A 13,148-nucleotide genomic window follows, 5' to 3' on the forward strand; every position below is an offset into this window, starting at 1 on the left:
CAAGCTGCCAGAGGTAGTAGTAGAGGTGGGTACAATTTTATCTTTTAAAAAGCATTTAGATAGTTACATGGGTACGATGGGTATAGAGGGATATGGGCCAAATATGGGCTATTGGGATTAGTTAAGGGTTTAAAAAAAAGGGCAGCATGGACAGGTTGAGTTGAAGGGCCTGTTTCCCTGCTGTAAACTCTGACTCAATGCAAAAGTCTGACAGCAGCAGGGAAGATGCTGTTCTTGAGTCGGTTGGTACGTGACGTCAGACTTTTGTGTCTTTTTCCTGACGGAAGAAGATGGAAGAGAGAATGTCCGGGGTGCGTGGGGTCCTTAATTATTCTGGCTGCTTTCCCGAGGCAGCGGGAAGTGTAGACAGAGTCAATGGATGGGAAGCTGGTTTGTGTGATGGATTGGGCTACATTCACGATCTTTTGTAGTTCCTTATGGTCTTGGGCAGAGCAGGAGCCCAGACCAAGCTGCGAAACAGCCAGAAAGAATGCTTTACATAATAAGAACATAAGAAATAGGAGCAGGAGTAGGCCATCTAGCCCCTTGAGCCTGCCCCGCCATTCAATAAAATCATGGCTGATCTGTCGTGGCTCAGTTCCACTTTCCCGCCCTCTCCCCATAACCCTTAATCCCCTCTCTTATCAAAAACCCATCAACCCGCGTCTTAAAACTATTTAGCGAGGCAGCCTCCACCACTTCAATGGGCAGAGAATTCCAGAGATTCACCACCCTTTGAGTGAAGAAGTTCCTCCTCAACTCCGTTCTAAACCGCCCCCCTTTTATCTTGAGGCTGTGCCCCCTAGTCCTACTATCCTTTCTGAGCGGGAAGAGTCTCTCCACCTCTATCCTATCCATCCCATTCATCATCTTATACGTCTCAATGAGATCTCCCCTCATTCTTCTAAACTCTAACGAGTACAAGCCTAGTTTATTCAGCCTCTCCTCATAGCTCAACCCCCTCAACTCCGGCATCAGCCTAGTAAACCTCCTCTGCACTCCCTCCAAGGCCAAAATATCCTTGCGTAAGTACGGCACCCAAAACTGCACACAGTACTCCAGCTGCGGCCTCACCAGTGCCCTGTACAGTTGCAGCAAGACCTCTCTACTTTTATATTCAATCCCCCTCGCTATGAAGGCCAGCATCCCATTCGCCTTCCTGACCACCTGCTGCACCTGCAGGCTGGGTTTTTGCGACTCATGCACAAGGACCCCCAGGTCCCTCTGCACCGTCGCCTGCTGCAGTTTTTCGCCACGTAAGTAATAATCCTTCCTACCATTATTCCTACCAAAGTGGACCACCTCGCACTTGCCAACATTAAATTCCATTTGCCAGTTCCTGGCCCATTCGCCCAGCCTATCCAAATCCCTCTGCAGACTTTCCACACCCTCCGCACAATTTGCTTTTCCACTTATCTTTGTGTCATCAGCAAATTTCAACACCATACACTCAGCCCCCTCCTCCAGATCATCTATATAAATGGTAAATAGCTGAGGCCCCAGCACCGATCCCTGGGGCACTCCACTAGTCACCAACCGCCAATCCGAATAGCACCCATTGACCCCCACTCTCGGCCTCCTATTTGACAACCAATCCTCTATCCACGCTAACACCCTACCCCCAACTCCATGTCCCTGACCTTCTGCAATAACCTCTTGTGAGGCACTTTGTCAAACGCCTTCTGAAAATCCAGAAAGACCACATCCACCGGCTCTCCTCTATCCACTGCCCTAGACACATCCTCATAGAACTCCAGTAAATTTGTCAGACACGACTTCCCTTTAATGAAACCATGCTGCGTCTGCTCTATCAAGCAATTCCCTTCAAGATGCCTCGCAATTTCCTCCTTGATGACGGATTCTAACATTTTACCTACCACAGATGTTAAACTAACCGGCCTATAATTCCCCGCCTTTTGCCTGGCACCCTTCTTAAACAACGGCGTAACATTAGCCGTTTTCCAATCTTCCGGCACTTCCCCGGAATCCAGCGACGTCTGGAAAATAACCACCAAGGCATCCACTATAACCTCCGCTTTCTATGGGGCATCTGTAAAAGTTGATGAGAATCATGCAAACCATCACTCAAACCAGCCTCCCATCCACTGACTCTGTCTACACTTCCCGCTGCCTCAGCAAAGCAGCAGCATAATCAAGGACCCCCCACACACCCTGGACATTCTCTCTTCCACCTTCTTCTGTTGGTCTGAGGTCACGTACCAACCGACGAAAGAACAGCTTCTTCCCTGCTGCTGTCAGACTTTTCAATGGACCTACCTCGCATTAAATTGATCTTTCTCTACACCCTTGCTGTGACTGTAACACTACATTCTGCACTCTCTCCTTTCCCTCCCTATGAGCAGTATGCTTTGTCTGTATAGTGCACAAGAAACAATACTTTTCACTGTATATTAAAACACATTCCTCACTTTACTTGCCCTTGCTTTACGTGCAAATTGCTTCAGTCACACCGATTGGAAGAAACTTTTCTGCAGATAGTAAGGATGAGAATGTGGTGACGCTGCACATGGGCATTGGTTAACAAAATGTCTGGTGGGTCACACTCAGAATGCTGATTGGCTGTATGTGACCCCCCAGCTTGCAAGTTGCCCACTACTCAACAGAATTAGATTCAACTTAAAGTTGCACGTTTCTCACATGTTATCGCAAACACTGCCCATCCAGGCTGTAGAAAAAACAGAGACATCAGCAGCTCAGTAACAATTACACATTCTGTCCACTTACCATCACTACCCAGTTTGTATACAGCGTATACTGATAATATCAGCTTGGTTTTTATTCACTGGAATTAAAGCACTTGCTGTTTTTCTGACCTTCATTCTTGTTTCTTTTACAGAACAGACGCAAAAACTCAGGCATTGAAAAGATTGGGAATAAAACAGCGGATTCAGGAAAAACACAAGAGCTGGGATGTTCCAATGGGAAGCTGGTGCAAAAGGAGTCCCGTTTGTAGTGAGCTCCCATCTCCCCATTCCCAGTCTGTCCCTCAGGGCAAAGCTTGGGAAAACCAATGTGTTCATGTGGAAGTGGGGGTGAGGATAGGTCTGGGGGCTGGGGGTGGGGTGAGGGTGGAGATGGAGGTGAGAGAGTGAGGGTGGGGGTGGGTAACAGGATGTGGCTGTGGGTTAGAGTCATAGAGTGGCACAATACAGAAAAGGCCCATTCGCCTATCACGTGCAACTAGAATAGAGGAACTAGGAGCAGGAGTAGGCCATTCACCCCCTCGAGCCTGCCCCACCATTCAATAAGATCATGGCTGATCTTTCCGTGGACTCAGCTCCACTTACCCGCCCGCTCACCATAACCCTTAATTCCTTTACTGTTCAAAAATTTATCTATCCTTGTCTTAAAAACATTCAATGAGGGAGCCTCAACTGGGCAGGGAATTCCACAGATTCACAACCCTTTGTGTGAAGAAGTTCCTCCTCAACTCAGTCCTAAATCTGCTTCCCCTTATTTTGAGGCCATGCCCCCTAGTTCTAGTTTCATCCACCAATGGAAACAACTTCCCTGCTTCTATCTTATCGATTCCCTTCATAATCTTATATGTTTCTATAAGATCTCCCCTCATTCTTCTGAATTCCAGTGAGTATCGCCCCAGTCTACTCAGTCTCTCCTCATAATCCAACCCTCTCAACTCCAGAATCAACCGAGTGAATCTCCTCTGCACCCCCACCAGTGCCAGTATATCCTTTCTCAAGTAAGGAGACCAAAACTGTACACAGTACTCCAGGTGTGGCCTCACCAGCACCTTATACCAGCTGCAATATAACCTCGCTGTTTTTAAACTCCATCCCTCTAGCAATGAAGGACAAAATTCCATTTACCTTCTTAATTACCTGCTGTACCTGCAAACCAACTCCTTGAGATTCCTGCACAAGGACACCCAGGTCCCTCTGCACAGCAACATGCTGCAATTTTTTACCATTTAAATAATAGTCCATTTTGATATTATTCCTACCAAAATGGATGACCTCACATTTACCAACTTGTACTCGATCTGCCAGATCCTTGCCCACTCATTCAGACTATCTATACCCCTTTGCAGACTTTCAGTATCCTCTGCACACTGCTCTTCCACTCATCTTAGAGTCCTCTGTGAATTCTGACACATTACACTTGGTCCCCAATTCCAAATCATCTATGTAAATCATAAACAATTGTGGTTCCAACATTGATCGCTGAGGCACACCACTAGTCACTGATCGCCAACCAGAAAAACGCCCGTTTACCCCCACTCTTTGCTTTCTGTCATTTAACCAATCCTCTATCCATGCTAATACATTACCTGTAACTCTGTGCACCTTTATTTTGTGTAACAGTTTTTGGTGCGGCACCTTGTCAAATGCCTTCCACAGGTTCCCCATTGTCCACTGCACATGTAATGTTCTCAAAGAATTCCACCAAATTAGTCAAACATGACTTTCCCTTCATGACTTTCCCTTTTTCGCACCTGTGCAAGGATATTTTGGCCCTGGAGGGAGTGCAGAGGAGGTTTACTAGGCTGATGCCGGAGTTGAGGGGATTGAGCTATGAGGAGAGGCTGAATAAACTAGACTTGTACTCGTTAGAGTTTAGAAGAATGAGGGGAGATCTCATTGAGACGTATAAGATGATGAATGGGATGGATAGGATAGAGGTGGAGAGACTCTTCCCGCTCAAAAAAGACAGTAGGACTAGGGGGCACAGCCTCAAGATAAAGGGGAGGCGGTTTAGAACGGAGTTGAGGAGGAACTTCTTCACTCAAAGGGTGGTGAATCTCTGGAATTCTCTGCCCGTTGAAGTGGTGGAGGCTGCCTCGCTAAATATTTTTAAGAAGCGGGTTGATGGGTTTTTGATAAGAGAGGGGATTAAGGGTTATGGGGAGAGGGCGGGAAAGTGGAACTGAGCCACAACAGATCAGCCATGATCTTATTGAATGGCGGGGCAGGCTCGAAGGGCTAGATGGCCTACTCCTGCTCCTATTTCTTATGTTCTTATGTTCTTATGACCCCATGCTGCATCTTAGCAATGGGGCAATTTATATCCACTATCTACTATTTACTCTTACGTGAGAAATAAAAGAATGATCAGGGTGAGGTTAAGGCCAGTCAAGGATAGTAGTGGGAACTTGTACCTGGAGTCAGAAGAGATAGGTGAGGCATTGAATGAATACTTTTCTTCGGTGTTCAGTAAGGAGAGAGTCCATGATTTTGAGGATGAGTGCGTGATACAGGCTGATAGGATGGAGGAGGTAGATGTTCTAAGGGAAGATGTATTAGCAATTTAAAAAAAACCTGAGGGTCGATAAGTCCCCTGGGCCAGATGGGATACATCCTAGGATACCTTGGGAGGCAAAGGATGAGATTGCGGAGCCTTTAGCTTTGATCTTTGGGTCTTCACTGTCCACAGGGATTGTCATGATGTGGAGATGCCAGCGTTGGACTGGGGTAAACACAGTAAGAAGTCTCACAACACCAAGTTTAAGTCCAACAGGTTTATTTGATAGTAATCTCACAAGCTTTCCGAAACGCTGTTCACACCTGATGAAGGAACAGCATTTCCGAAAGTTTGTGGGTTTACTATCAAATAAACTGGTTGGACTTTAACCTGGTGTTGTGAGACCTCTCACAGGGATTGTGCCAGAGGACTGAAGAGTCATTTCCTTTCTCTTCAAGAAAGGAAATAGGAATGATCCTGGTAATTATAGGGCAGTTAGTCTTACTTTGGTTGTCGGTAAGTTAATGGAAAGTTCCTGAGAGATAGGATTTATGACCTTTTGGAAAGATGCAGTTTAATCCGGGATAGTCAGCACAGTTTTGTGAAAAGTAAGTCCTGCCTCTCAAATTTGATTGAATTCTTTGAGGTAATTAAGTGTGTAGATGAAGATAGAGCAGTTGATGTCGTACACATGGATTTTAGTAAGGCTATTTGATAAGGTTCCCCATGGTAGGCTCATGAAGAAAGTAAGGAGGTGTGGGATAGAAGGAAATTTGGCCGATTGGATAAGTAACTGGCTGTCTCATAGAAGTATCTCAACCGGGATCTTGGGTTCATGTCACACTGTCTGTAACCCCCATGACTTGCCTGAACTTGCAACATCTCACTGACTGAGCTGTCTGGAGACAATACATATCTCTTTAACCTATGCTTAATGCTATCTCCACTCACATTGTCAGCACTTTTAAGATTTGAATAGCAGATTAGCTGCAAGGACTCACATTCTAATCAGTATTCTGTAAACTGTGTGTGCCTTTATATACCCTGTTTGTGATCAGAGCTCCCCACTCACCTGATGAAGGAACAGCGTTCCGAAAGCTTGTGGCGTTTGCTACCAAATAAACCTGTTGGACTTTAACGTGGTGTTGTGAGAATTCTTACCGTATCTCATTGAAGACAAAGTGTTAGAGGGAACATTTTCAGACTGGAGGCCAGTTACCAGCGGTGTACCACAGGGATCAGTGCTGGGTCCTCTGCTATTTGTGATTTTTATCAATGACTTGGAAGAGGGGGCTGAAGGGTGGGTTAGTAAATTTGCTGATGACACCAAGATTGGTGGAGTAGTGGATGAGGTGGAGGGCTCTTGTAGGCTGCAAAGAGACATTAATAGGATGCAGAGCTGGGCTGAAAAGTGACAGATGGAGTTTAACCCTGATAAATGTGAGGTGATTCATTTTGGTAGGACAAACTTGAATGTAGATTGCAGGGTTCTGAGGAATGTGGAGAAACAGAGAGATCTTGGGGTTCATATCCACAGATCTCTGAAGGTTGCCACTCAATTAGATAGAGCTGTGAAGAAGACTTATCGTGTGTTAGCATTTATTAATGGGGTTTGAGTTTCAGGCGTGGGGTTATGCTGCAACTATACAGGACCTTGGTGAGACCACATAGGAAAACCATAAAACCATAGAAAATTTACAGCTCAGAAACAGGCCTTTTGGCCCTTCTTGTCTGTGCCGAACCATATTTTGCCTAGTCCCAGTGACCTGCACTTGGACCATATCCCTCCACACCCTTCTCATCCATGAACCGGTCCAAGTTTTTCTTAAATGTTAAAAGTGACCCCGCATTTACCACTTTATCCAGCAGCTCATTCCACACTCCCACCACTCTGTGTGAAGAATCCCCCCCTTAATATTCCCTTTAAACTTTTCTCCTTTCACCCTTAACCCATGCCCTCTGGTTTTTTTCTCCCCTAGCCTCAGTGGAAAAAGCCTGCTTGCATTCACTCTATCCATACCCATCAAAATCTTATACACCTCTATCAAATCTCCCCTCATTCTTCTACACTCCAGGGAATAAAGTCCTAATCTATTCAATCTCTCTCTGTAACTCAGCTTCTCAAGTCCCAGCAACATCCTTGTGAACCTTCTCTGCACTCTTTCAACCTTATTTACATTTTTCCTGTAACTAGGTGACCAAAACTGTACACAGTACTCTAAATTCAGCCTCACCAATGCCTTATATAACTTTACCATAACACTCCAACTTTTATACTCGATACTCCGATTTATAAAGGCCAATGTTCCAAAAGCACTCTTTACATCCCTATCCACATTTGGAATATTGTGTGCAGTTCTGGTCACCTCATTATAAGCAGGATGTAGAATCATAGAACCCTACAGTGCAGAAAGAGGCCCTTTGGCCCATTGAGTCTGCACCAAACACAATCCCACCCAGGCCCAACCCTCATATCATACCCACTAATCCCTCTAACCTACACATCCCTGAACACTAAGGGGCAATTTCTTAGCATGGCCAAATCAACCTAACCCGCACATCTTTGGACTGTGGGAGGAAAACAGAGCACCTGGACGAAACCCACGCAGACACAAGGAGAATGTGCAAACTCCACACAGACAGTGACCCGAGCCGAGAATCGAACCCAGGAGCTGTGAAGCAGCAGTGCTAACCACTGTGCTACCATGCTGCCCGCAAAGGATGTGGAGGCATTGGAGAGAGTGCAGAGGAGATTTACCAGGATGCTGCCTGGTTTGGAGGGTAGGTCTTATGAGGAAAGGTTGAGGGAACTGGGGCTTTTCTCTTTGGAGCAGAGGAGAGGCGACTTAATAGAGGTTTATAGGATGATGAGAGGGATAGATAGAGTGGACATCTCTGGGTGGATATAGCTGTTACTAGGAGGCCTAACTATAAGGCTCATGGTGGGAGATATAGGAGGGATGTCCGAGGTAGATTCTTCACTCAGAGAGTGGTTGGGGTGTGGAATGCACTGCCTGCTGTGATAGTGGAGTCGGGCACTTTAGGAACTTTCAAGCGGTTATTGGATAGGCACATGGAGCACACCAGAATGATAGGGAGTGGGATAGACTGATCTTGGGTTCAGACATAGCTCAGCACAACATTGAGGGCCGTAGGCCTGTACTGTGCTGGGCTGTTCTATGTTCTATGCTGCCTTCAGGAATCTATGAATGAGTAGCCCAAGATCCATTTGTTCCTCTGAGCTTCCTGATGTCCTGCCATTCACTAAACACTGCCCTGTCTTGTTGAGTGCATCACCTGCATTTATCAGTCTGTTACCATCTGACCAACCCATCTGTATCTTCCTGTAGCCTATGACCTTCTTCACTATTAACCACCCAAGCAATCTTGGTGTTATCTGTAAACGTGCTGATCATTTTGTGTGATATTTTATTTGATAACACCAGTGGGAAGCACCTTGGGAAGTTTTATTAAGTTAAAGGTGCTCTATAAAAGTTGTTGTTGTCAGTCTGTGGGAAGTCCGCACCCAGATACGTTTGGTTTGTGGTTAAAGCAGGGGAAGTGGGAGCATTCAATAAAATCCTAGCCTCTGTCCCACCTTCCAGGATTATCCCCATATCTCTTCATTCCCCCAAATCCCTCCATCTTTTCATTCTGGGATGTGAGTTGCTGGCCAGACTGGCATTGTTGCTCACCTTTAGTTCCCTCCAGATTGTTTCGAACATAGAACGTAGAAAACTACAACACAAACAGGCCCTTCGGCCCACAAGTTGCGCCGATCATATCCATACCTACCAGGCCTATCTGTAACCCTCAATCCCATTAAATCCCATATACTCATCCAGAAGTCTCTTAAAAGACCCCAGCGAGTTCGCTTCCGCCACCACCGACGGCAGCCGATTCCACTCACTCACCACCCTCTGAGTGAAAAACTTACCCCTAACATCTCCTCTGTACTTGCTTCCCCGCACCTTAAACCTGTGTCCTCTCGTAGCGACCATTTCAGCCCTGGGAAATAGCCTCTGAGAATCCACCCTATCTATTCCTCTCAACATTTTATAAACCTCTATCAGGTCGCCTCTCAACCTTCGTCTCTCCAGGGAAAAGAGTCCCAGCTCCCTCAACCTATCTTCATAAGGCATGCCTCCCAATCCAGGCAACATCCTTGTAAATCTCCTCTGCACCCTCTCAATAGCTTCCACATCCTTCCTGTAGTGAGGCGACCAGAACTGCACACAGTACTCCAAGTGGGGTCTGACAAGGGTCTTATAAAGTTACAGCATTACCTCCCGACATCTAAACTCAATCCCTCGATTAATGAAGGCCAGTACACCATACGCCTTCTTGACCACATCCTCCACCTGCAAAGCCGATTTAAGAGTCCTATGGACCCGGACCCCAAGGTCCTTCTGATCTTCAACACTGCTAAGAGTCTTACCCTTGATATTATACTCCTTCATCCCATTGGACCTGCCAAAATGGACCACTACACACTTATCCGTGTTGAAGTCCATCTGCCACTTCTCTGCCCAGTCTTGCATCCTATCTGTGTCTCGCTACAACTTCTGACATCCCTCCAAACTATCCACAACACCACCAACCTTCATGTCATCGGCAAACTCCCCAACCCAGCCCTCCACTTCCTCAGCCATGTCATTTATGAAAATTACAAACAGCAAGGGTCCCAGAACAGATTCCTGGGACACTCCACTGGTGACCGACCTCCATGGAGAAAAAGACCCATCTACAACCACTCTCTGCCTTCTACGGGCAAGCCAGTTCTGGATCCACGAGGCAACAGCCCCTTGGATCCCATGCCCTCTCACTTTCTCAAGAAGTCTTGCATGGGGGACCTTATCGAACGCCTTGCTGAAGTCCATGTAAACCACATCCACCGCTCTTCCTTCGTCAATGTGTTCAGTCACATTTTCAAAGAACTCAACTAGGTGCGTAAGGCATGACCTGCCCTTGACTAAGCCGTGCTGACTATTTCTGATCATACTAAACTTCTCTAAATGTTCATAAATCTTGTCCCTCAGGATCCTCTCCATCAACTTACCAATCACTGAGGTTAGACTCGCTGGTCGGTAATTTCCCGGGCAATCCCTGTTCCCTTTCTTGAAAATAGGAACCACGTCCGCAATCCTCCAATCCTCCGGAACCTCTCCCGTCTCCATCGATGACGCAAAGATCATCGCCAGGGGCTCTGCAATCACTTCCCTCACCTCCCATAGTAAACTGTGGGTGAAGAGTCCAATTTCCAATGAGAATGCTTCACTCAGGTTGTGTAAAATCTAGTCTGGTAATGGACGGAAACGGTTCTGTCCCTGGATAGTAACCCAAACACCTGAACTAATGATCCAGAAACGGGAGTTCAAGTCCCACCTGAGCATTAAAAGAATCTGAATTCAGTTAATTAAATAAATCTGACATTAAAATATTGCTTTATTAGATTCTCATAAAAACTCATCTGGTTGAAGGAAGGGAATCCATGATCTGGCCTCCACGAAATGGTCAATCAATCCTCTCCATTTCGAGAGGTGCCTCAACAGCACCTTCCTCAGGCTAATTAGAAATGGGCAATAAATATCGAGCCAGCCTGTGACTGAAGAATAAGCGATGAAAGGACAGTATTTTCCCTGGATGACACAGGGGGCGGTATCACTGACACAGTGACAAGGGTAAAAGATAACTGCTACACACTGCACTGAGAATCGGCAATTCTCCAGGTGTTTCTGCAACTTGCCCGTTAACCGACTGGTAAATCTTTTCTGTACCCTCTCCAAAACCGCCACATCCTTCTGGTAGTGTGGCAACCAGAATTGAACACTGTATTCCAAATGTAGCCTAACTATCTATAAAGCTGCAACGTGACTTGCCAATTTTTAAACTCAATGCCCCGGCCGATGAAGGCAAGCATGCCGTATGCCTTCTTGACTACCTTCTCCACCTGCATTGCCACTTTCAGTGCCCTGTGTACCTGGACACCCAGATCCCTCTACCTATCAATACTCTTAAGGCGTTGTTAGTTAAGGATTGCATCATAGCAGTGCAGAGGGAGGGAGGTATAGAGGATATAGGAATCGAGTCGCTATGGGTGGAGTTGAGGAATAGGAAGGGAGATGTTACTATGTTGGGTGTGTACTACAGACCGCCCAACAGCCCGAGGGCTGTGGAAGAAGGGATAAGCAGGGACATTCTAGATAAGTGCAGGAAGAATAGGGTGGTGGTAGTGGGAGATTTTAATCTCCCCGGGGTAGACTGGAAGGTGCCGAGATCAGAGGGTGCTGACAGGGAGGAATTTGTACAGTGTGTAATGGAAGGATCCCTGGAGCAGTATGTGGATAGCCCGACCAGAGAGGGGGCTATACTGGACTTGGTTCTGGGGAATGAGCCTGGGCAGGTGGTTGACGTTGAAGTAGGAGAGCAGGTGGCTAACAGTGACCACAACTCTGTCTGGTTTAAGATATTAATGGATAAAGATGAAGCCTGTCCTAAGGGGAGGGTGTTAAACTGGGGGAGGGCTAGATACAACCAGATTAGACAGGATCTTAAAGATACGGACTGGGGTAAGCTGTTTGATGGCAGGTCGACGCTGGGTATGTGGGAGTCTCTCAAGGGAAAACTAAAATCTTTGCAGGAAAGGCACGTGCCGGTCAAGAGGAAGGATGGGAAAGGTAGGATTAGAGAGCCGTGGGTAACTAGGGATATTGAGGACCTGGTCAGGAGGAAGAGGGAGGCGTACATTAGATCTAGGCATTTGAGGACAGAGATAGCGTTAGAAGAATACAGAGAATGTAGGAGAGAACTTAAAAGGGGCATCAGAAAGGCAAGAAGGGGCCATGAAATGGCTTTGGCGGGTAGGATTAAAGAAAATCCTAAGGCATTTTACTCCTATGTTAGAAATAAAAGGATGGTTAGAGGGAAGATTGGTCCTCTCAGGGACAGAGGAGGGGAACTATGCTTGGAGCCTGGGGGAATGGGGGAGATCCTGAATGAATACTTTGCGTCGGTATTCACGCAGGAGAGGGGCCTGATGTCTGGTGCTGTGCTTCAGGAGTTTGAGGATCCGTTGAGGGATATAGTCATCACGAGGGAAGAGGTGTTGGGACTTTTAGACAGTATAAAGACGGATAAATCTCCGGGGCCTGATGGCATCTATCCCAGGCTGTTAAGGGAGGTGAGGGATGAAATTGCTGGGCCTCTGACGCAAATCTTTGTCTCTTCTTTGGACACAGGTGAGGTCCCAGAGGATTGGCGGATTGCAAATGTAGTACCGTTGTTTAAGAAGGGTCAGAGGGATAACCCAGGGAATTATAGGCCGGTGAGCTTGACTTCAGTTATAGGCAAATTAATGGAGAGGATCCTCAAGGATAGGATGTATGAACATCTGGAGCGCTGCAATCTGATCAGGGATACGCAGCATGGCTTCGTTACAGGGAGGTCGTGCCTTACAAATCTAGTGGAATTTTTTGAAGAGGTGGCAAAAACGGTTGACGAAGGACAAGCCGTTGATGTCGTCTATATGGATTTCAGTAAGGCGTTTGACAAGGTCCCTCATGGTAGGCTGATAGAAAAGGTGAAGGCTCATGGGATACAAGGTCAGGTATGTAGATGGGTGGAGAACTGGCTTGGGAGGAGGAGACAGCGAGTAGTAGTGGAAGGCTCTTTTTCCAATTGGAGGTCTGTCACCAGTGGTGTGCCGCAGGGCTCGGTACTAGGACCTCTTCTATTTGTGGTATATATTAATGACTTGGAAGAGGGGGTAGGTGGTGTGATCAGCAAATTTGCTGATGACACTAAGATGGTTGGATTGGCGGATACTGAGGAGCAGTGCCTGGCAATGCAACAGGATATAGACAGGCTGGTAGATTGGGCAGATAGATGGCAAATGGAATTTAATCCGGAGAAATGCGAGGTGATGCACT

The 13,148-nt window shown here is 46.6% G+C and overlaps 1 protein-coding gene across 1 annotated transcript in view; it reads left to right on the top strand.

Moving 5' to 3' along the window:
- LOC145356167 (scavenger receptor class B member 1-like) overlaps positions 1-2,974 on the top strand; it is a 72,063-nt gene extending 69,089 nt beyond the window's left edge. The window contains exon 12 of the mRNA XM_080208776.1: positions 2,858-2,974. Within this exon, the coding sequence (XP_080064902.1) occupies positions 2,858-2,974 (117 nt within the window). The remainder of the gene's footprint in view (positions 1-2,857) is intronic.
- Positions 2,975-13,148: the final 10,174 nt, after the last annotated feature.

Source organism: Carcharhinus amblyrhynchos, chromosome 20 (genome assembly GCF_965287045.1).
Source record: "Carcharhinus amblyrhynchos chromosome 20, sCarAmb.v2.hapA, whole genome shotgun sequence".
Classification (NCBI taxonomy): domain Eukaryota; kingdom Metazoa; phylum Chordata; class Chondrichthyes; order Carcharhiniformes; family Carcharhinidae; genus Carcharhinus; species Carcharhinus amblyrhynchos.